Raw genomic sequence first — 25,467 nt, 5'->3', positions numbered from 1 at the left:
TTGAGGGTTTGATTTCTCATCATAACAGTGATGGTGTCACTATCACTCGCATTAGGGTCTTGGTTTGTGAGGCTGGGTCTACACAAGATGCTGGCAATGGTGCTTCAGTAGCAAAGTATTTTGAGAGCAAGTCTGCTTGAGTTGTGACAAGTGATACATAGTCTTTTCAATTAATTGCTTTTTAAGCAACACCAACCATCACACTACAAGGATAACCTACTCTACCCTCACACTAAACTGGACACACTAACACCAACCATCACACTAAAAGTATAACCTACTCTACCCTCACACTAAACTGGACACACCAACTAACATGACATCATTGGCAAAGAGTAGAAAAATACTAAATTGTTCCAAACACAAACCTAGGCTACAGGTAATAGTTGAACTCTGTGTGCATATGCTCAAATGATTTTTACATAAAACAGCTGATTACAGTATTTAGTATGTAACTTCTGTATTTTATAAATGTTTATAGCTAAGAAAAATCTAAAAAAAATTAATAAGAGTCATTTGCACAGGCAGTGATGAATTATAAACTAACAGAATAGAGTACTTGGCCACAGAAAGAAGTGTTATAAATACTGTAATGTGGACTAAATAGGGATGAATATTATCTAAGATAAATAGCTTCTTAATTACTAACAACTCATTCAACCTAGTTATCATAGCTCAAACTGTCAGCATATATATATGCTCAAAGAACATTTTGCTTTTAAAAGCTACCGAGATAATCTCCTTAGCAATATCAGCTTGCAGATATGCTTCCCACCAAAGTTTGCTGACATAGACTATTTTAGTCATGATCTGGATAGAATGCATATAATGTGACTAACATGATTGTTGCATCCCGAGGCATGAAGGTAGCGTGACTAGTCAGAGTCATCGTTGTTGTGGTCGGGTGGGTGCATGACGCCCATCCCTTCTTGCAGTTCCATCACGCTCTCCACAGGGTGCGGTTTTCCGTCATCACCAATGCGGCACGGCTGGATAATGTTGTTTCTGCGAGTGACAATATCACAAAGGAATTATGACTCTCTCAAGTGTGTTGCTTTTCATGTTCCTCTCCCTCATCCCAGAAACTCACTGTGTACCTTTGTGTAATAATTCACTTGATTAAATTGAACTTTACTGAACATGTAATTCTAACCATGCTTATATATTTGTATATTTACTATGGAGATCCCCCTGAATATTGTGGTATAATTGTAATGTACATTTATCCATATCATCCAGGAGTTGCATTCTGATCAATATTGATATTCTTGATCTACACCTCTTCCCCCAATCTACATCCATTATTCCTTTTGACTTTGGCACTGTATGTTCCTGGTTGTATCCATCATATTTGACTATTCCATAATAAAATCTAAGTACTTCCAATCAAATGGAAAAAATTGGACTCATTTGACCTTGTTACATCTGCAATCAGTTTAGTTTTGCAGGCAAGGAGTCACAATAACGTGGCTGAAATATGTTGACCAAACCACACACTAGAAAGTGAAGGGACCGAAATGTCGTCGTCACTTCACTTTCTAGTGTGTGGTTCAGTTTAGTTTTGCTCATTTTTTGTTAACACAAATAACATAGAAAACCATGTTGTAATTCATTGAAAATATATCATAGTTGAAATTGCTGGCTCTTTGGAAACAGAAACGATACCTTGTAAGTTTATCGAGAACATTAACAAGCTTCATTGCCTCGTGCTCTTTTTGCTCATCCGTCATACCCTCTAGTGGTGAAGGCCGAGGCGGCTCATATCTGCCAGTCACTGGGTTCACCCTAAAAAATAAATATAATTAAATTAGGTTTGGTACATTATGATGATTGAGGTAATTATTCCCAGGGCATTATCCAAGTTAATTTCCTAATACAGCTTTTAATGAAATAATCTTATAAAACCAAAAGCCTGGCCTACATCACTTGCTCCTCATATTTCTTTCCACTTCCAATGGTAATGCCAGACCATCCCCACCTCCACCATACACTAAAAATTTTTGTTAACACCCAAAACCAAATCCTTGACAACTCCAAGAATCCTGTTGTGAGTAGCATAGATGGAGCATAATTGGATGAATGTTGAGGCTGCAATGCATTATTTTTATTGTCAATGCCAGAATCCAGATGGAAAGAGACTAAAAATTATAATCAACTCACTATCATAATTTTTTTAGGCATAAGCCTCCTCTCATTGAATGAACAAGAAAATCAATATTTTGGGCATGAAAACCAGGCAATGCCAAACTAAAACAACAACTACTGAAAGGCAAAATCTAAGGATGCAAGCATCAAGTCCCCTGAGCTGAGGCATGCAAGATTCACTGCTTTCAAGAGGAGAATCTTTGCACCTGTACTCTAAAAGAAGGTACAGTAGACATATCTGCTCAAACTTTCAAAAAATTAAACTTGCAGCAAAGCCTGAAATGCTGTGAATAGAACTGAAATCTGATCCATTACAAAGAAAAGCAAGAAGAGCATCTTAGAAAGAACTAGCAATGCTTACTAAAAAGGAGTGGGGGATGCAAGATTAAGACATGTCTACACCATGAAATGAAGAACCAATCAGCCACTAGTACCCACAAAGGTCTTAAGAGGGAAGCAAGAACCACAAGAGACTATGAAACTGCATCAGCCATAACCCCATAATAACCCAACGCTTGAGGGCATTTTAGCAAAAGACCAAAAAGTAGACAACAACCGATTCATTAATTCATTGCAGCAAAACATTATGAAACAAAAACATACAAGGAGCACGCCAAGCACGAATTCCTGCCTCGGAGGCATTTGTTCGTGCCCTTAGGTCACCCCATCATCTCCAGGTAGACCACGCACTTTTGGTGAACTGGTCCCAGCCAATAAACATCCAAGAAAAGCTGGGATCCACAAGAAACTGGCAGCACATTAGACTAGCTGTTCAATGACTGACTGGAACCTGCTAGAGATGGCAAGGGCATTGTTAAATTTATACAGCATATCCTTTAAGTGGGAATGCCAAATGGCAAATAGAGGAGCATGAAAGCTCCAAACCAGATCACACTGAGCATTATTGAACACTGATGGAAAACTATATTTTTTCTTACCTGTAAATAAAAAAAAAATATGATAATGTAACAATGCATAATGAAAGCAATGCATTTTGATACAAACCAAAATGCCAAAACAACCCTGAAGATATCCTAGTGCTATAATAATACAGTATAGTGAAAATACACACAAAGATGGCTACAATGTACACAGCCCAAATGTTGTCACATGATGTCAAGCAAGGACATCATGTGACAATAGGATTTTATTACATTACTTTTCATATAGAGGCCCATCAGGGTGGAAGGTATTCATCAATACTCTTTATCTCTAGTACCATTATGACACTGTAGGGACAGAGAACAAATCCACAAGGGCCGTGACGAGGATTCGAACCTACGTCCGAGATCATCCCAGACGCTGCCTTTATCGACTGAGCTACGACATGGTCAAAAAGAGAGTTGAAGCCCTAGTTCTACTGAACTTACTGGATCTTGCAGCCTCTTCGAGACACAAACCAGGAAGTAATAAAGTAAGGGCGAAGAGGGAGAATGGCCTATAGACATAGCTCGAGTGCATGGGGGAGTTGTGTAAAACCCTGGTTTGTGTCTTGGAGAGGCTGCAGGATCCAGTAAGTTCAGTAGAACTTCGGTTTCAACTTTTTTTTTACCATGTCATAGCTCAGTCGATAAAGGCAGCATCTGGGATTATCTCGGATGTAGGGTCGAATCCTCGTCACGGCCCATGTGGATTTGTTCATTTGATGCATCATGCTATTGTGATTTCTGTATATGCTGAGTGAGAACTTATGCTGATAGTCATCCTGCCTAACTGCAAGAGCTATGAGGAGAGGTTAGAGACATTAAATATGCCAAAGCTAGAAGATAGAAAAAAAATGAGGTGATATGATCACTACATACAAAATAGTAATGGGAATTAACAAAATTGATGAAGAATTCTTGAGACCTGGAACTTCAAGAACTTCGGTCATAGTTTTAGGGTAACTAAACAAAGCTGCCAGAAAAATATTAAATTCACTGTCACAGAGTGGTAGATGGTAAGAACAAGAAGCTGGTGGTGGTCAAACCTTCAGTAGTTTCAAAACATTATATGACAAAGAGTACTGGGAAGACAGGACACCACAAGCGTAGCTCTCATCCTGTAACTACACTTAAGTAATTACCCAGACACGGAAGACTTGCCTTCGGGAGCAACCAAATGACTTCCATAGAAAGGTACTTGTCACCAACTAAAATCTAGTTTTTAAACTTTATAAATAATCAGATTATAGCTACTGTACTTACATTTCCCTCACTCTTTCGTACTCCTCAGTGTCAGAATCCTCCGAGTCCGAGGAATAATCCACCGCTGGTTTACTACCACCAAGCATAAGACCTCGGGAAGCAAGGAGTCCTGCTGCATTTCCATATCCAGTGTACTTTATGAGGCGGTCAACTGTACAAAATCAAAATGCTATAGTATAAATATTTGTCTTTACAGTTAAGCCAAAATTGAAAAGGATAAATCCAGTAGCAAGACAATAAATTTAAATAATAGTCACTATTTAAGACTTCATTATCATGGTTGTGGTTGCTGCTGCTAACACATGATTGCAGTAGTTAAAAACTTATAAGTGAGTAAGAAGCAATGTTATTAAAGCTTAACCTTGAAAAAATTTACAAACATTAAAAATCTGGAACAATTTGATTTCGATCACTATTTAAAGGCTTGGAATAAGGACACAAATTTTCAAAGATGTACAGAAAATATGCACAGACTGACCCAGAGCTCTTAATACTATTTTTTTAATATTTAAAAAAATATATATTTTGACAACTTAACCCCATACTGTACTACAAATAGTTAAAATACAGTTGATGTTGACCAGACTACACACTAGAAGGTGAAGGGACGACGACGTTTCGGTCCGTCCTGGACCATTCTCAAGTCGATTGTCTTGAGAATGTCACAATCGACTTGAGAATGGTCCAGGATGGACCGAAACATCGTCGTCCCTTCACCTTCTAGTGTGTGGTCTGGTCAACATACTTCAGCCATGCTATTGTGATTCATCGCCTGCATATGGTTACAATACAGTTTGTGTAAAGAATTTCTCTTCTATGGGTGACCCAGTAGGTTTACCAATGACAGTGGATGCATTCAGACCCCGTGACTTTTATCTCTGATGGTACAGTACAGTTTTAGAAATAGCTACTCAATTATTTATCTGTGTTTTTCTTGTTTCAGTAGTTGTGAGTATTGAAGAAAATATGCTAACCAGCAAAAGTAGTCAAACTAAAAAATTTAGGAGGAAGAAGACAGTTTACCATTGATGAAGAAAAGTGATCAAGGCTGTAGAGATTGGTGCTTCCACAGATGTTAAAGCAGAAGCAAAAGCCACATAATTCATTGCTAGTACAGAGTTCTGGTAGCTAAGAATCCGAGAGAAAAAAATTCTTGTTCAATTTCTGGACACGTGATATAACCCCACCCCAGATCACTACACTCTGCCACCCTGCTCGCTCTGCAAGCAGCAGAATGAGCAGGTGGTAAAGTGGGAAGGCTGGTGGTAGGGCAGAGGAGGTAGAGTATGAAAGTGGATGGTAGGGTGGGCATCGTGGGTGGGCAGGCAGCAGAGCAAGCGAGTAGCAGACTGGGTTGTTGGCCTATAGATCACACCCAGTCCTTCCCCAGTACCCCATCCCCACACTGGATCCTCCCTGCTACCTCCATCTCCTGCCCCTCTAGCACTGCCTGGATGGAATTAATATGGTATGGGCTTTCTTCCTACTAGCTGATGGCCTAGGAGGCAGAGATTGCCCAAGTGTCTGACACCCAACTTGCATTGTTTACTAATTGTGAATGCTTGACTGGCTGCTACATAACAGAGACAGTGAAATCTGTGAAGGGAACAACATAACCATTGGCCTAGTGAGGGCAAAGTTGTCACAATAAACCCATTAGTGGACTCCAGTTTGACAAGCACCAGTCATGTTAAATTCAATACCACATTCCGGATTTAATGATCAATGACTCGGTAAATAAGGCTCCAGTTACCGATTTCAAATTTGGTTGTTAGAACTGACAGAACAGTAAATCAGAGGTCCTTAAATCGAATGGATACTTTACATGCAAAAAGTTGTGGTCTATTATTTGCAGTGACAAAAAAAAAAAAATTAGCAATAAATAGCAAAAGTGTCAGTGGAATGGAGGTGGATTGGAATTGTTGGTGCATACGGACAAATCCAATCTTAATTAATCCACTAGATAAAACAAAATCTTACCACTTTCTTTGCACAGTATGAAGAGGAAATTTGCAGACAAGTGCTTCAAATCATGAAGAGGTGAAGTCATTAGGGTACACAACTTATTGCGAAGTGTATGCCCCTCCTCAGGTCTTTTACTTACATCCCGAAGAGGAGGTAATACACGTAAACGTACAAACTTGCGGATAGTACGGTTGGCCTGCACCATCTCAACCATCAGAGTCAAAATTGGCATGAGGGACTTGTTTGAGGATTGGCCAGGCTAAGGAACAATTGAATCCATTAAACATTGGCATTATTAATTTTTGCATTATTAATCACATTAAAAGCTGTTCATTTAAAAGCAAAGTACAAAAGGTGAACAAGTGTAAAAGAGTGAGATTTCATTGTAAATTTTATTGTTGCACAGCTTAATGTACATACACACTAGTGTAGGTGTTTCTGACCGCTGGGTACCTTACCTTGCTAGGCTGCCCCTGACAATGCCAATGTAGGAAGCATTCATCATGGAAAAAGTAATATGAAAATGTAAATGTTTTTTAAACCGAGCTCTCAGAACCAATTAAGTAATTTATGACAAAACCTAGGCAAGGCATCAATGAATATGGACACTATACAGAACTGTACTGTAATCCCTCTATTTACATCCAGGTTGCATTCCTGGAAATTGAGAGTTTAATCAAAAGTACATACTGTACATCAAAACCTATTTTCCCACAAAAATCAATGTCATAATGTGGATATGAATTCTGCAAAGAAATTAAATTTCAAATTATATCCAAAATCCAGGAAATAAATATGGTAGCATACATTATAAGTACATCCATCCATTCTTGCTAAAATATAGCAGTGGAGATTTTGTGTGTTGAAGCTTGGTATGGGGTAAATGCTACTTGAATAGTTGCAGAAAGAGAGAGGCAGGTATGTCTAACTTTTCGACCTAAAGGAGAAATAGGTGCACCTTTCTCTTGGGGGTTCCCTTGGCTCCTTGAAGGAATAGTTGCTAATTAACTTTCAGAGCTCTTTTGTGCTATTCTTCTCATCGTATATGGTTGACCAGAAAACTTACCTGCTCTCTTAAAATCACTGCCTCATTCCAACATTTTCATGTCATTTCTTCATCTTCTTTTTATTATTTTATTAATTTGGAGTTGTGTATCTCTTAACCACTAAACTGCACAAAACGTCATATGAAGTGTGACATTGAACTCAGTTTTTTAAATTTTCTGAAACTCTTTCAAATGTTTTGTGCACAATCTATTAGGCAAATACTCCAACTCTGTCTGAATTATATCAGTGTAACTTGAAAAACAATAAAATAAAAAATAATTATAAAATTGAATATTGAAAACTTCAGATTTTGAAATCGCCTGCAAAAATATAAAATATCACCAATTGTTCATTTGATGTTATTATGTTCTCAGATTAGCATATGATTTTCATTTTCATATATTTAGAATATATGAAATAGTTTTAGTATAGTTTACTGTAAAAAAAAATTGTCAATATAGCATTTGAAATACAGTACAGTATGCGCAAATTTAGACAACAAAAATTAATAACTCCAAAGTTTAGAATTTATGAAAAATCAATGCTATAGGGGTTGTAGAACAGACAGCTGTGCACACTATATGTAAAAATGGTGAGAATTGGTCAGAAACTAGATTTTTGGATGCTGAAATAAGTTGAAATTCTAGTTATAGATATAATTGAAGTTGAAGTTATCGACAATAAATAAGGCAGTTCTAATTCATGAATTTACTTGTATGTTTTAATAAACATTGTTTGGCATTCGTACTCAAATATGTGAAAGATGTAGGTCAATATGTGTTGAAATGAAGTCAAGAAAAAATAGCCCCCCCTCCCCAAAAAAATACTGTATATAGGGATAATTATATATAAAATTATTAGGGATAATATATATAAAATATAGGGATAATTATAATATTTATCTTGTTTTCTTGCTTGTTAAAAGATGAATACAAAAAGTTATAAGAAGCAGGTCACAGGTCAAAATTTATCCCCCATGGACCAAATCTTGCTTTTTTTTATACTTGGTAAAAACTTGAGGCGAAGTGATTAAACAAGATGCTGTACAAGCATAGCTTAACTGTATAAATTCAAATACAGCACTGCATTAGACATTTGGTGCTATGAAGAGGGGGGACCTGCTGCATGGTTAACAGCTTCTTCCCCCATATTAACCTACCCTGGCTTTGCGCCCTGGAGAAGAAACTCCAGACCGACAACCAGAGCGCAACTCCATAGTCTCCCGAGACTGATGGATGCCTACTACTAATTATTTTGTTTAACACATTTAAAAGATGGTTATGCAAGGTAATTTGGAATTCTGATCAGAAAATATTATACAAACTGATACAAAACTAAAGCATATAGCAACTGTAGAGAGCGGTTGATGGCACAGCATTACGTTGCTATTACACAAAAGTACTAATGTCATCATAACATAACTCATGATATATATAACTACATACATATCTATACTTCTTATCTCAAACTCAAGTGTTATTATGGTATAGGACAAATCTCACAAATGCTACCCCAGTACCTTAAATCATTTATCAATTTAAACTACCATATACTGTAATAATACTCAACATTTAAAAATACTTGAAAAATTAAGATGTCACAAAGAACAAAACCATATAAACTCTTGGTACCTTATATGTTGCCCATGTCAAACATTGATTTTCTGGCTATGTGTAAAAAACAAGAATAAATTTAAATTCTGAACCAAAACAATATTTATTTATTTTTTCAAAGAACATGTAAAATGCTCCTAGTCATTTATAATTAATATTAGTGAAGCATACTCAAACAGTTAATCTTTCATCATAAACTTAACTGAATATATGATTACATAATAAAACTCAATACTTACAGCTTTTAATCTTGAATCAAGAAAATCTAGAAGTTGTATAATGGCTGTCATGTCTTTGCCATCATACTCGCAAGAGCGCTCATCAAAGTCATGACTATTGACCTCGGTGAAGCAGGCAGCTTCCATCAGTGCCATTGCTCCAGCAGTTGGTTGTGTAGTGACTACAGCAGGAACAGGTGGGGACGTGGGCCCACCGCTGGCCTGCGGCATACTCAACAGTAACTCCTCATACATGTTCGGAGGCATCACTAACAGCAAGTTAACAGTATTGCTGCAGGAAAATATCATGTTTTGATTAAACAGAAATGGCAAACAAAAACAAAAACACAAAATAAACTGAAGTTTTGAGGACACAGATGCAAATGCCATTCATACTTATATTGGAAAACATAGTTAAATAAATTACCTGCAACATGGATTTACAAAGAGACAATCATGAACGAATTTACTCTTTTTCAAAGCTACATGAAGCAGTAGACAAATGTAAATATTATATTATTGCATATCTCTAGTCTTTATTAAGAACTTTCATGTGACATTTTATTATCAAAGATTGATAACGAAGGTAGAGAAGCATGGTGTTGGAAGGAACCATTTAGCACTGACTGCAATATTCTTCTATTATTGCATGATGACAAATTCTGTGACAGCAATATTTAATAACTGCACACATTATAGTACATGTATACGAAACCTTTCCTTACACTCCAGTATTCAACAAGAAATTTTGTCTTTAAAACTGGTGCTTGGACATGCCCACCTGCTGTCATTTGTTGGCAACGAAGTTGAATGTAAACACAAACAAAACCATGCAACCTGCCACCAACATCACACGACACTTGCCTACACTCACACCTCTTATGATAATGCAAAACAATACTTTTCTCTGAAAGGAAAGTACAAAGAAACCTTCTAATTTATTTCATGAAAAATCATATACAGTACTGTGTTTCTTTAAATAACCTGTGTAGTGAATCTGTTTTCTCTGGACACCGACAAGATGCCAGCAGAAGAGAGCGGAGGATGCTGATCAGTCGTAGGCAGTGGCTGTCCTCCTCTTCATCTGGGCAGTTCTTATCAATATGGAGGACTAGATTGTATAGGACTTTTAAAACCTCATTCACTAGCTCTGCCTGTTCATCCTGAAAAAATCCACGCAATAAATCTAATGAAACTCCTCTTTCTGGCGAGTCTTTGGTGGCTCCTTGTTGCTGGCTACTTGGATTGCTCCACCCAATTCAATCCAAGCCAGACCCTTGTGAGTCATAGTAAGCCTACCTGGGACCAGAGGCCAAAACCTGGCCTCTCTATAAAGACTCAAGGAGCAGGATACAAGATCACTCTAACCAATAAAGTCCAACAGAATGGTGGGCAAACCAAAACAATCAGCAAGGTAAACAAATCCTAGAAAATTAGAAAACAAAACCCCAAAACCTATTTGTTCATAAGAATGAAGGTAACTGCAGAAGGCCTATTGGCCCCATACGAGGCAGCTCCTATTTATAACCACTCAATCCCACTCATTTGCATGTCCAAACCACGTTTGAAACAATCAAGGGACCCCACCTCCACCATGTTACGCGGTAATTGGTTCCACAAATCAACAACCCTGTTACCGAACCAGTATTTACGCAAGTCTTTCCTAAATCTAAACTTATCCAATTTTATACCCATTGTTTCGTGTTCTGTCTTGTGTTGATACTTTTAATACCCTATTAATATCCCCCTTGTTATGTCCATTCATCCACTTGTAAGCCTCTATCATGTCACCCCTAACTCTTTGCCTTTCCAGTGAATGCAATTTAAGCTTAGTTAATCTTTCTTCATATGAAAGATTTCTAATTTGGAGAATTAACTTTGTCATCCTACGCTGGACATATTCAAGTGAATTTATATCTATTCTATAGTATGGCGACCAAAACTGAACTGCATAATCTAAATGGGACCTAACCAGAGCAAGATATAGCTGAAGAACAACACCAGGTGTCTTGTTACTAACGCTTTGATTATTAAATCCCAGTGCAATCCAACATGGATTGCGATGTTGTATACCTTGACTTTAGCAAAGCTTTTGATACAGTGCCACATGAAAGACTGATTAAAAAAATAGAGTCTCATGGTATTGGGGGTGCTATATTAAGCTGGATTAGGGCATGGCTATACCAAAGGAAACAGAGAGTTAGTATAAATGGAATCAAGTCAGAGTGGGAAAATGTTGTAAGTGGAGTGCCTCAAGGCTCTGTCCTGGGACCTCTGTTGTTTATAATATATATAAATGATTTAGATTCAGGTTTGAGTAGCAACATTTGCAAATTTGCCGATGATACGAAAATCGGTAGGGAAATTAATTCGGAGGAGGACTCACTATCACTTCAAGTTGATCTAGATAGGGTTTTGAAATGGTCAAAGGATTGGCAGATGCAGTTTAATGCTGATAAATGTAAAGTTCTGAGGTTAGGTAATGATGATAGAGTTACAAGATACGAGCTAGATGGTGTTGTGATTGCGAAGTCGGATTGCGAAAGGGATCTGGGAGTTATGATTAGTAAGAATTTAAAACAAAAGGATCAATGCATAAATGTTCGTAATAAGGCAAATCGGACACTTGGATTTATTAATCGCAGCGTTAGTAACAAGACACCTGGTGTGGTTCTCAAGCTATATCTTGCTCTAGTTAGGCCCCATTTAGATTATGCAGTTCAGTTTTGGTCGCCATATTATAGAATGGATATAAATTCACTTGAACGTGTCCAGCGTAGGATGACTAAGTTAATTCCCCAAATTAGAAATCTTTCATATGAAGAAAGATTAACAAAGCTTAAGTTGCATTCACTGGAAAGGCGAAGAGTTAGGGGTGACATGATAGAGGTTTACAAGTGGATGAATGGACATAACCGGGGGGATATTAATAGGGTATTAAAAGTATCAACACAGGACAGAACACGAAACAATGGATATAAATTGGATAAGTTTAGATTTAGGAAAGACTTGGGTAAATACTGGTTCAGTAACAGGGTTGATGATTTGTGGAACCAATTGCCGCGTAACATTGTGGAGGTGGGGTCCCTCGATTGTTTCAAGCACGGGTTGGACAAGTATATGAGTGGGATTGGGTGGTTATAGAATAGGAGCTGCCTCGTATGGGCCAATAGGCCTTCTGCAGTTACCTTTGTTTTTATGTTCTTATGTTCTTATGTCCTATTTGCCTTATTATGAACATTCATGCATTGATCCTTTGGTTTTGAATTCTTACTAATCATAACTCCCAGATCCCTTTTGCAATCCGACTTCACAATCTCATGAACCAGTATTTACCCAAGTCTTTCCTAAATCTAAACTTATCCAATTTATATCCATTGTTTCGTGTTCTGTCCTGTGTTGATACTTTTAATACCCTATTAATATCCCCCCGGTTATGTCCATTCATCCACTTGTAAACCTCTATCATGTCACCCCTAACTCTTCGCCTTTCCAGTGAATGCAACTTAAGCTTTGTTAATCTTTCTTCATATGAAAGATTTCTAATTTGGGGAATTAACTTAGTCATCCTACGCTGGACACGTTCAAGTGAATTTATATCCATTCTATAATATGGCGACCAAAACTGAACTGCATAATCTAAATGGGGCCTAACTAGAGCAAGATATAGCTTGAGAACCACACCAGGTGTCTTGTTACTAACGCTGCGATTAATAAATCCAAGTGTCCGATTTGCCTTATTACGAACATTTATGCATTGATCCTTTTGTTTTAAATTCTTACTAATCATAACTCCCAGATCCCTTTCGCAATCCGACTTCGCAATCACAACACCATCTAGCTCGTATCTTGTAACTCTATCATCATTACCTAACCTCAGAACTTTACATTTATCAGCATTAAACTGCATCTGCCAATCCTTTGACCATTTCAAAACCCTATCTAGATCAACTTGAAGTGATAGTGAGTCCTCCTCCGAATTAATTTCCCTACCGATTTTCGTATCATCGGCAAATTTGCAAATGTTGCTACTCAAACCTGAATCTAAATCATTTATATATATTATAAACAACAGAGGTCCCAGGACAGAGCCTTGAGGCACTCCACTTACAACATTTTCCCACTCTGACTTGATTCCATTTATACTAACTCTCTGTTTCCTTTGGTATAGCCATGCCCTAATCCAGCTTAATATAGCACCCCCAATACCATGAGACTCTATTTTTTTAATCAGTCTTTCATGTGGCACTGTATCAAAAGCTTTGCTAAAGTCAAGGTATACAACATCGCATCCTTACCACTATCAACTGCCTCAACAATGCTAGAATAAAAAGATAACAAATTTGTTAAACATGAACGGCCATTTATAAAACCATGTTGCGACTCAATTATTAATTTATGTTTTTCAAGATGAAGACGAATTTTATTTGCTATTATAGATTCGAGTAACTTTCCCACAATAGACGTTAGGCTAATTGGTCGATAGTTAGACGCAAGTGATCTATCTCCTTTCTTAAAAACTGGTATCACATTAGCAACTTTCCAAAACTCTGGCACTCTGCCTGACTCTATTGATTTATTAAATATGGTTGACAGTGGGTCACAAAGCTCCTCTTTGCATTCTTTAAGCACCCTAGCAAACACTTCATCCGGCCCTGGGGATTTGTTTGGTTTGAGTTTTACTATTTGTTTAAGAACATCCTCCCTGGTAACTGCTAAACTCGTCAACCTGTCCTCGTCCCCACCCACATAGACTTGTTCGGCTGAAGGCATATTGTTAAGTTCCTCTTTAGTAAATACAGATACAAAATATTTATTAAAAATACTACTCATCTCTTCATCACTATCTGTTATTTGACCTGTCTCAGTTTTTAATGGACCTATCCTTTCCCTAGTCTTAGTACGATATAACTGAAAAAACCCTTTAGGATTTGTCTTTGCTTGCCCTGCTATGCGAACTTCATAGTTTCTTTTTGCTTTCCTTATCTCTTTTTTAACATTTCTAACCAGTTGTACGAATTCCTGTTCTAAAGTGACCTCCCCATTTTTAATCCTTTTGTACCAAGCTCTCTTTTTACCTATAAGGTTCTTCAAATTCTTTGTTATCCACTTTGGGTCATTAGTATACGATCTATTCAATTTGTATGGTATACTACGTTCCTGTGCTTTGTTTAGAATATTCTTAAATAAGTTATATATTGAATCCACATCGAAATCCCCATTTAAGTCACCTATCGCTGGGTTCATGTCTCGCTCCAAGACCGGCCCACACCCCATACCCAAGCCTTTCCAATCAATTTGACCCAAAAAATTTCTTAGGCTATTAAAATCAGCTTTTCGAAAATCTGGCACTTTAACAGAATTTTCTCCTACTGGTCTATTCCATTCTATGCTAAATCTGATTTCTTTGTGATCACTGCTCCCTAGCTCACTCCCTATTTCGATGTCATTAATTTGCGTTTCCCTGTTAGTTAACACTAAATCTAAAATATTATTTTCCCGTGTTGGTTCCTTAATGTGTTGCGTAAGAAAGCAATCGTCAATTAATTCTAGAAAATCTTCTGCTTCACTATTCCCTGTTTTGTTCAACCAGTTTATTCCGCTAAAATTAAAGTCACCCATGACATAAATACTGTTAGATCTAGATGCTCTAGATATTTCATCCCATAGATGCTTTGCTTCCATTCTGTCTAAATTTGGTGGCCTATATATTACTCCTATTATAATATTATTAGCTTTTTCGTTTAATTCAATCCAAATAGTTTCTGTGTGTGGCTCTGTTTTGATTCCCTCTTTGAGACTACATTTCAAATTGTCCTTAACATATACACTATCTAGCTCGTATCTTGTAACTATCATCATTACCTAGCCTCAGAACTTTACATTTATCAGCATTAAACTGCATCTGCCAATCTTTTGACCATTTCAAAACCCTATTTAGATCAACTTGTAGTGATAGTGAGTCTTCTTCTGTGTTAATTTCCCTATCGATTTTTGTATCATCGGCAAATTTGCAAATGTTGCTACTCCAACCTCAATCTAAATCATTTATATATATTATAAACAATAGAGGTCCCAAGACAGAGCCTTGGGGCACTCCACTTACAACATTTTCCCACTCTGACTTAACCCCATTTATACTAACTCTGTTTTCTTTGGTATAGCCATGCCCTTCTTGAGTTATCTTGAGATGATTTCGGGGCTTTTAGTGTCCCCGCGGCCCGGTCCTCGACCAGGCCTCCACCCCCAGGAAGCAGCCCGTGACAGCTGACTAACTCCCAGGTACCTATTTACTGCTAGGTAACAGGGGTATTCAGGGTGAAAGAAACTTTGCCCATTTGTTTCTGCCTCGTGCGGGAATCGAACCCGCGCCACAGAATTACGAGTCCTGCGCGCTATCCACCAGGCTACGAGGCCCCTAATCCAACTTAATATAGCACCCCCAATACAATGAGCCTCTATCTTTTTAACACTTTCTGCTGATGAGGACTCCCCCCGGAGTCCTGTTTCGCCTCACCGCTTCCGCATGGTGGACATAAATTTATGTCCTCTTTTAAAATATTTATATAAAATTCAATTTTAATCCGATTTACTTTGGGTTTGTTTCAAACTGCGCGCCATGAGGCTCTCTTTCTCACCACTAGGCGGCATGGTACAATAAGTTCATGAAAGGTGTGGACCACTTCGATCAATTGGTATTACCATTTTACCCGGAAAACTCAGAAGTGGACCTAAAAGATAGTTTTATTTCCTGCAAATGGCTTTGCATAATGCCTTTGTTTTGTACAAATACAACACAACTGATCAAAAAAAGCTAACATTGGTACAGTTCCACGAGGTGGCAAATTGGGCCCTATTGTGCTGGGACCCGGAAGATTGGCCTCAAACAGCAACAGTATCTCAACACTTGCGGCACGCTCCAGACATAAATGATGACACAGGTCCTGCCTATGCTGACGCCATGCAAACTCCTGGACCATCTGGTGTGAGGCGGCCTTTGTTCACTTCAACACCTCAAGCTGAAGCAGCAACCAAATCAGAACCCGAGATGTCTGGCACACTGCCATTTGACGAGACGGTTTTGTCAGATGACTCTGACTCAAATGTTGAACCTCCAGCGATTCAGTTGATTCTGAAAATCGCATGAACTACAAACTGAAACGAGTATTTTGATACCAGAATGAACACTATCTCACAAACTGCCATAAGTAGACTCGAACCTTCATAGATTTTTTTTTGGGTGTAGCGTGTGTCTGGTTGCAGGTGGGTGACTTTAGCCGTTTATACTGGTAATGCTTCCCCCATATCATGTATTATATACATATGTCTGTTTAGGGAATTTTATTCCGATCAATGTACAACCAAAAATAACTGTGTGCAACAAGTACAAACTTGACAAACATAACAAAAGTAAAAACATTTTGTGTGTGTTTGACGCTCACTGATATGTTCCAGCGTTGTTTTATATTTGGCGCTATTCTATCTTACGCTTTGTTGATCTTTTTTACCTACGGGCTCATAGAACATTCTATTGTGAACACATTGACACACAAATGAATGACGTACATATAATAATAATGTCAGGAGAGTGAAATAAGTATAAACTTTCAAAGCGCCGTATCGCACATGTGTCGTCCCGTCACCGATACCGGGTAACAATTTCACCACTTCCCACTCTCTTGCGGGTGGGCCGCAATCATTATTCTACGTTTATATTCATATCACCATGTTGGGAATTTCATTGCGAGTCCATTGATACCAAAATTAACGCTGTAGGACAAGTGTGGAGGTGATAACAATCCCAAGAGTAAAAACATTTTGTTGCTGTTGGGCGCTCACGGCGAGTCATCTTCGTAGTTATTTATTTGGTGCTGGTATCCCTATACGTTTCGTGACTTTTTTTACTGATGTTCTTCTAGAGAATTTTATTGCGAACATGTTGGTACCAAAATGAAATACGTTGCTCGAGAACTAAGGTCAGGAGAGTAAAAAGAGTATACACATTTTTGTTTTTACGCTTACGCGGCAAAAACGCCGCGCGCACATACCGCTTTTTTTTTTACCATCCCAGGGGGCGCGAAAGTGTTAATCAGTCTTTCATGTGACACTGTATCAAAAGCTTTGCTAAAGTCAAGGGACACAACACCACAAACCTTACCACTATCAACTGCCTCAACTATGCTGGAATAAAAAGATAGCAAACTTGTTAAACATGAATGGCCATTTATAAAACCATGTTGTGACTCGTTTATTAATTTATGTTTTTCAAGATGAAGATGAATGGTACAGTATTTGCAATTATCAATTCAAATAAGTTTCCCACAATAGACGTTAGGCTAATTGGCCAATAGTTTGATGCAAGTGATCTATCTCTTTTCTTAAAAATTGGTACTGTACCACATTAGCAACCTTCCACGACTCTGGCACTCTGCCTGACTTTAATGATTTATTAAATATGAAATACAATGGCTTGCAAAGCTCCTCTTTGCATTCTTTAAGCACCCTGCAAAATATATTCTCTTGGTCTTTTCTTGGTTATGGTGATCTCATAATTCCTGCTACTTGTGCCTCTATATAGGGGATCAGGTTTTGGCATCAGGTCCCCGGTAGGCTTTAAATTACCTGCAAAGGCCCAGTGTGAAGTGAATTACAGTATGTGAAGCCATCCAGGTGGCTACTCACAAGAAGCCACTATAATAGCCCTCCCAGAAATAATACATAAAACAAGCTTACAATCAAGACTTATATACTTGATATAAATTTAGGCACTATAAAATATTTGGAAAACATGCATGATAATCTTGATCATCATAAATAGGCCTCAAACACACAAATACATCATGGCACACAACTGGACTGTAATTTCTATTAATTCATAGGAGTAAGGGGCCATATTAACACAAGTTATACGAACATTAACATTAAAGTTAATCTAACTAAAGAAAAATATACTGTATTTCATAACATGCATTAGTGGCATGGGAAGTTACACACACCTGATCTGCTATTTCAAAAGTTCAAAAATATGTTAAAATACATGAAAAGGTCAAATAAAACTTACATTAAAAATTACAGGACATGGGATATAACCATTGATAGATTGAATTTCACTATCTTCCTGGGCAGTTTTTAGTGACAAGTCCAGTATCTCTATTAAGTACGTGAGGCCATGGTACTCGGATCGTAGCTGCGGTCTGTGGAGCGATACCACCTAAATTAATATTTACCTTACACTATTGCAGCAAATCTTATGCTTAAGCTTAATCACAACAAACTAATTAAATGAGTTAATCATGAACGATTGCTTAAAATTTGTTTCCTGTACAATGAAAAAGATATGTAGGTATAAAGATTTGGAAAGTGTTCTAGGAATAAGTTCATTAAGTATACTGTACTGTATACGATAACTTTGAAAACTGATTGATGCAGTTTACATTTAAATCTATTGCTAATGTTATTTAATGTCATCATGGCCTGGAAATGAACAATGAAATATAATAGGAAAACTACATCGGAAGTCGAATGTGGGGTTAGTGCAGAAAGAAAACCACTCAAAACAGGGCAAAGCCATATAAAATCTAATTAATCAAGGAGCATGAGCTGGGGTTGAATGAGCACACTGTTGTGAAAACAGTTTAAAGATGATTGCATAAAAGAGAGTAATCAACAGAAAGTGAAGTCCAAAGGACAACACTATGTTTAAACAGCAGTAAACATGGAGAGTACATTCAATAATGATGCTTTCCCTATATCAGTCTCAGAGATAAACTATCAATTTGCTCATACCAGTACATTCCTATTATATATTATCATTACATAATAAAAATTAATTTAAAGCCGTGGAAATTTATGTAGAAGGTAAACCATTAGAGCTAACAATAACATACATGTAAAAACAACAACAAATACTTATGTCATCATGTTGACGTTTAAAAAAATTATTGGTATCTTCATCATATTTAGTAAATTAATTTTATAACACCAGACATGTACATGACAATACAAGATCATTTCATGTTTCTGCTCACTGTGGCATACCGAGCACAAGGCAAACTTCTGGGAATTGGGTTAGTCTTTTGGGTTAAATCAATACAGTAATTATAGTTAATTCACCTAATATCCCCACAGAAAGCCGTCAGTAAAAAAAGGAGTCTCATATCAAAGTACTTGACGATGTGAGGTAACTCTGGGTCCCTGAATGTCTTGAGGCGGCACATAAGGCCCGGCACGCAGCTGTTGTTGCAGCACATCCTCTGGATGGAGCTGCTGTTGTACACCAAATTGCTCAGGCACTTCTGTGCTTCTATCACCACTACAAATAAAAAAAGGAAACTTCAAGTATCTACCATTTATATATATAAAATAAACTTTAATTATCCACCATTTATAAAGCAAGCATATGCATAAGGCACAATACCTAAAGATGAAGTTTAAAAAGAACTTTTAATATAATGAATTGGATTTTAATTTCAGGGCATGGCACTAATTATATACTGTATATAATTAATTTATGGCAAAGCAACTGTACCATCATAATTGATTTGTTGATTAAGACGCTCCAAGGCTTCCTCTTCTGGGACCAGGCCGGCCAGACGGACAATCACTGCCAGTCTGGTACTGTCAATAACCCTATACAGCGATGATTTGTCACGACTGCAGAAAGAGTTGGATTATCACCAATTGTATTGTAAAACAACTGCTTTTTTCCTTATATATGTAGTATAAATATTTACTTTCTAAAGGTGATAAAGTTTGACTTAATCAAACATCTCCAAGTCTCTTCTTGTGTTCGACATCTCTAAACACAAGAAAAATTACCGAATACCTTCATAAAGAAATAAATTTATACAGTTAATACCGTTTTCCTCTGGTCATCATCCATCCAAGAAAGGACTTCCGTCATACCCACTACATTTACTGCACTTGGCAATACAATACTGTACTCTATTAATTTTTACATATTCACTTGTAATGATTTACACTGCAAAACTTTGCAGTGTTTAAAAAATCCATCTGGATATTTTACTGCATAATAATGCATGTATTTTATCAAATAATTTCCCACTTTTCATTCACAGGTAAATTACAAAATTTATCTCCCAAAAAACTGATTACAAAAAATGTGTTTATTAATAAAGATTTTAATATTTTCCTCTTCTCTTATTGCTACTGAAACATACAATTTAGTACATTAAGCTTACCTCAAAATTCTAATAGCAGAGAGACAAATTTGATGAGTGGTGTTAGCCAGAGGATCACTCAGTCGCCCCATGATAACGTCCCACAGCCGGTCGCAACATTCAGGTTCAAGGCCCACGGGTGTGAACTGTTTCTCATACTATTTGTAAAGGCAAGACGACAATTATTAAAAATATGACACTAAAAGACTTAGAGTTACTTCTGAGCAACCTATCAGTTGCTCCCAGAGTCAGCAGACAGGGTATACCCAAGATACTACTCACACACTATACTCTAGTTTACTTTCCCTCTACAGTGACAAGTAACTTTAAAAAGGTCTTAGCCATGCATTGAGGAGACTGTGGAGGACTCTCTCAACCCACTGCCAAGGATGAACAGTGACTGACACCAAAGAGCTGAGCAAACCTCTCATCACTACCTCCAAACAATGAGTGGTGAGACGAGTGGTGTAGTGGAAGCAGGTTGACCGTGTTGTGGTAAAAAGGGAAACACTGGCGTCATAACGGGCTGGGAATGAGAAGGGCGTTGTAGAAGAACAGAGTGTAACAGGTCTCGTGGAAGGCTGGGAAAAGAAATGTGGATACCTGGTCAACCGGATTATTATTCTAATGTCAGGCAGAGACTAACTGCATCTAAAGAGTCTGATTGACTAGACCACCAACCAGGACGCTTGATTAGAGACTGGACACTGATCCTTGGAACCAACGCAAGGGAAGGTGGGTTTGTGGTGAGATAGTTCTCATTAACTTTCAGGGACAAGACGGGTGTTATAAGAGGGTAGTTACTGTCAGAGATGTCGTTAGTGTTCGGGGGCGAGACAGGTGTCGTAAAAGACCTGGGTTAAGACAGGTGTCACAGAGGGCCAGGGGAGACCACTCACCTTCCCCACAAACTCCTTCAGTAGGCGACCCACGTCCTGATGAGTACCGCTCTCCAGCAGCTTCAACACCGACTCCTCCATGGCCGCCACCTGCACCAGCCTGTGGTATTCTACAGGACACACCTAAGACTTCCTCTTTACGAGTGATGGAGGGCGGACAGGTGGGGCTTCTCAGCTCCTCCCTGACACTCCCAGCAGACAGCTTGTAAACATTCCCCGTTCGCTACTCCAATACTTTTATACAAACTTTCCAAAAACGCATCAAACTAGTTTACACACCTAAGTGTTTATTGATTACATTATTTTATTGCAATTTTTATTTAAAAAGTACTCTAGTTTGGATATAAATTCTCGGTTATTTTGCGCCAGTGTGACATTCACAATTGAATTGTTTGCTTGCATCAATTTTGGCCGTGACGTCATAGTATAAGGAATCGAATCATCTACAGCAAAGATGCCCAAGTGTATAGTCGCCTAGTTGTGCTTGCGGGGGTTGAGCTCTGGCTCTTTGGTCCCGCCTCTCAACTGTCAATCAACTGGTAATTACCTAAGTGTAATTACCTAAGTGTAGTTACAGGATGAGAGTTACGCTCGTGGTGTCCCGTCTTCCCAGCACTCTTTGTCATATAACGCTTTGAAACTACTGACGGTCTTGGCCTCCACCACCTTCTCACTTAACTTGTTCCAACCGTCTACCACTCTATTTGCGAAGGTGAATTTTCTTATATTTCTTCGGCATCTGTGTTTAGCTAGTTTAAATCTATGACCTCTTGTTCTTGAAGTGCCAGGTCTCAGGAAATCTTCCCTGTCGATTTTATCAATTCCTGTTACTATTTTGTATGTAGTGATCATATCACCTCTTTTTCTTCTGTCTTCTAGTTTTGGCATGTTTAATGCTTCCAACCTCTCCTCGTAGCTCTTGCCCTTCAGTTCTGGGAGCCACTTCGTAGCATGTCTTTGCACCTTTTCCAGTTTGTTGATGTGCTTCTTAAGATATGGGCACCACACAACAACTGCATATTCTAGCTTTGGCCTAACAAAAGTCATGAACAATTTCTTTAGTATATCGCCATCCATGTATTTAAATGCAATTCTGAAGTTAGAAAGCATCGCATAGGCTCCTTGCACAATATTCTTTATGTGGTCCTCAGGTGATAGTTTTCTATCTAGAACCACCCCTAGATCTCTTTCTTTACCAGAATTCTTTAAAGATTTCTCACATAATATATAGGTTGTATGGGGTCTATGTTCTCCTGTTCCACATTCCATCACATGACATTTATTAACATTAAATTCCATTTGCCAGGTGGTGCTCCATATACTTATTTTGTCCAGGTCTTCTTGAAGGGCATGACAATCATCTAAATTTCTTATCCTTCCTATTATCTTAGCATCATCAGCAAACATGTTCATATAATTCTGTATACCAACTGGTAGATCATTTATGTACACAATAAACATCACTGGTGCAAGAACTGAACCCTGTGGTACTCCACTTGTGACATTTCTCCATTCCGATACATTGCCTCTGATTACTGCCCTCATTTTTCTATCAGTCAGAAAATTTTTCATCCATGATAGAAGCTTACCTGTCACCCCTCCAATATTTTCCAGTTTCCAGAACAACCTCTTATGTGGAACTCTGTCGAAAGCCTTTTTTAGGTCCAGATAGATGCAGTCAACCCAATGGTGTACAGATTCCTGAGCCTACTGGGCTCTATCATATCTATATTTGAAACTGTGTATGGAGTCAGCCTCCAGGGTGATACCCGATCAATCAGGCTGTGATTCATACGTCAGGCTGCGAGCAGCCGCGTCCAACAGCCTGGTTGACCAGCAACGAGGAGGTCTGCTCGAGGACCGGGCCTTGGGGACGATAAGCCTCGAAATCATCGCAAGGTTACCACGTCTCCACCACACGTGTGAGCGGGGAAGTGGGCATAACTGATGAATAGCTTGTGGAGAGTTGCTTGCAGGAGGAGAGAGAGAGCCGGGACTTGACCCCAGCCTGCTCAACGATCTTGACTAGTACTCACCTAGTTATGCTTGCAGGGGTTGAAGTAATTATCAAAAGGTGGTGTAGCGACTATAAACAATATACTCGTTCCAAACTCATTAGGTTAATGGGCGAAGCAAAACTCTCATTAGCACTAATGATGTCACTCATACCTTTTCCCTAATTACAGTTAACATTCTTTCCATCCTTCTAACCTACCTTGAGTTCTAACCGACCCCAAGACGCTCCAGCTTCGACACAGAGCAGACAGTAGACTCCGACCACATCGAGCTCTCACACTCCTTCCCCATCGAGCTCCCACGCTCTCAGCCTCATCGAGTTTAGACACTCACCATCCCACATGGAGCCGCCACGCTCGCCTGCATCCAGCTCCGCGACTCCGGCCGCACTTGGCTCTCTGCTCTGCCCCAAGGTCCGTCTCATAAATAAATAAATAAATGTTTATTTAGGTAAGGTATATACATAAAGAGATTTTACAAAGTTTGTTGGGTTAATAGATAGAGCTAGTACATACGTCTCATCGTCTACGACACTGCCAACAACAACCGACTGTTGTAACCAAGACTGCTAAATAAATATGAAAACCTGTATCACTGTATCTAATCTACCCAACAACGTAACAATCGTACATTACAAAGGCATCAAAGCCGGGAAGGCTATGTAACTCTTGAGCCTCGGCTCATTGGTCCCGCCTCTCAGCTGTCAATCTACTGGAATAAAGGGTCCTGAGCCTATTGGGCTCTATTATTTCAAGCTGAGTTTCCAGACACATTCTAAATATAGCAAAACAAGTTTCTAAAACTGTTGGCATTCTTTCTAAGATCAGATATTATGTACCTCGCCCTGCCCTGGTGGCGCTTTATTACTCTTTCATCTATCCTTACCTCAATTATGGTATTTGTGCTTGGGGTTCTACTACCCAGAATCATTTACGTCCTCTAATTAATCAACACAAAGCTGCTATCAGAACAATATCAAACTCTGGCCCCAGACAGCACTCGGTACCCCTACTTAAATCTTTGAATATGTTAGATATTAAGTCACTGCACATCCTCTCATGTGTATTCTATATATTTAAAACTGGACTGTAATGCCAATCCTGACCTTAAACGCTTCCTAGAAGGTTGTAACAGAACCCATGGGCACCACACCAGAAACATACATATTTGCTATTCCAAGAGTGCGACTTAACCAAACTAGAAATGCTCTACAAATCAAGGAACCCAGAATGTGGAATGACCTTCCCAATCATGTCAAAGGCTGTACCTCTCTCAACCAATTTAAGAGGAAAAACTAAATACTACCTAATAAACTCCCTGTTACCTACCTTACCCCCTAAATGTTAACCCATGTCTTGCTTGTGACGGGTTGTGGTATCGCAGCTATACTGGACCAAGGTGGTATGGCTCTCCATCACATAAATAAAAAAAATGCTGCTATTGGCCATGCAGTGAGTAAGTCGCAGGTGAAAAATGGAAATCATCAAATAAATAATTAAAACAATTTACTGAAATAATGAACAAAAAATTACCTGAGAACACTTGGCGATCATATAATGCAAAGGTGGCCAAGTTAATATGAAAATTAATACAAAAATAAACTGTAAGAAAGTCAATGGATACAATGCATGAAGATATACTGGTGTACTGAAGACAGCTACCATACCACCATGGCATCAGACACGGCGTAGGCCAAGGGCAGACGACGAGTGAGAGAGACCAAGGTGATCCAAGAGCACTAACAAAGAGACAGGCTTTCCAGGGTTTGTTGTTGTTATAGATTCAGCTACTGGGAACAAGTTCCAATTAGCACGGGCTATGGTGAGCCCGTAACTTACTTGGCACAGGAGCGGGGCAAGTAGCACGGGCTATGGTGAGCCCGTAGAGGACTTACCTGGCACAGGAGCGGTGCCAGGTAAGTTTAACCTTTCCAGGGAGGAGGTGCCCTTTATATAGTCTGGCGGTGATAACCCATCCGGTGTCAACGCAAGGTGGACCTTTGGTCAACTAACAAACTGGTAGTTTGTGGATAGCAGTGTCTTTGTGTTAAGCTGCACCACTGCCAGTTGAAGGTGGCTAACTGATTGTTCGTGAAGGCAAACTACCGGTTAGCAGAGGCGCCCGGCTTGCCTCTGGGTCGTACCAGGCCGTACCAGGCCCCGTGGGGTATGGAGAGGTGGCAGGACTGATGACTCGTC

The 25,467-nt window shown here is 38.7% G+C and overlaps 1 protein-coding gene across 2 annotated transcripts; it reads right to left on the bottom strand.

Moving 5' to 3' along the window:
• ric8a (ric8 guanine nucleotide exchange factor A) lies at window positions 1-25,210 on the bottom strand. Of its 2 annotated transcripts, none has more exons than XM_069327003.1 (11): window positions 25,108-25,210; window positions 20,376-20,512; window positions 19,703-19,827; window positions 19,288-19,486; window positions 18,236-18,368; window positions 10,159-10,337; window positions 9,196-9,466; window positions 6,312-6,555; window positions 4,332-4,482; window positions 1,666-1,785; window positions 1-1,005 (listed from the first exon to the last, which is right to left on the bottom strand). In XM_069327003.1, exons 2-11 carry the CDS (start codon window positions 20,444-20,446, stop codon window positions 876-878), a joined length of 1,623 nt encoding a protein of 540 aa, XP_069183104.1. In that variant the 5' UTR covers window positions 20,447-20,512; window positions 25,108-25,210; the 3' UTR covers window positions 1-875. The 2 variants fall into 2 exon arrangements, with proteins under 2 accessions (XP_069183104.1, XP_045597103.1); XM_045741147.2 differs by lacking the exon at window positions 25,108-25,210 and adding an exon at window positions 21,254-21,492.
• Window positions 25,211-25,467: the final 257 nt, after the last annotated feature.

The sequence above is a fragment of the Procambarus clarkii genome, chromosome 19, assembly GCF_040958095.1.
Source record: "Procambarus clarkii isolate CNS0578487 chromosome 19, FALCON_Pclarkii_2.0, whole genome shotgun sequence".
NCBI lineage: Eukaryota > Metazoa > Arthropoda > Malacostraca > Decapoda > Cambaridae > Procambarus > Procambarus clarkii.
Note: the sequence above shows the minus strand (reverse complement) of the source record. Positions and strands in the feature narration are given on the sequence as shown.

What these genes read in the sequence shown, in the direction of transcription:
- ric8a (XM_045741147.2), bottom strand. Translation starts at nt 21,334, where the DNA reads ATGGAGGAGTCGGTGTTGAAGCTGCTGGAGAGCGGTACTCATCAGGAC. An exon ending in AAAACAGATTCACTACACAG is followed by an intron (nt 9,467 to 10,158) that starts GTTATTTAAAGA and finishes ATTTTCCTGCAG; the next exon opens with CAATACTGTTAACTTGCTGT. An exon ending in TACGAAAGAGTGAGGGAAAT is followed by an intron (nt 1,786 to 4,331) that starts GTAAGTACAGTA and finishes TTTATTTTTTAG; the next exon opens with GGTGAACCCAGTGACTGGCA.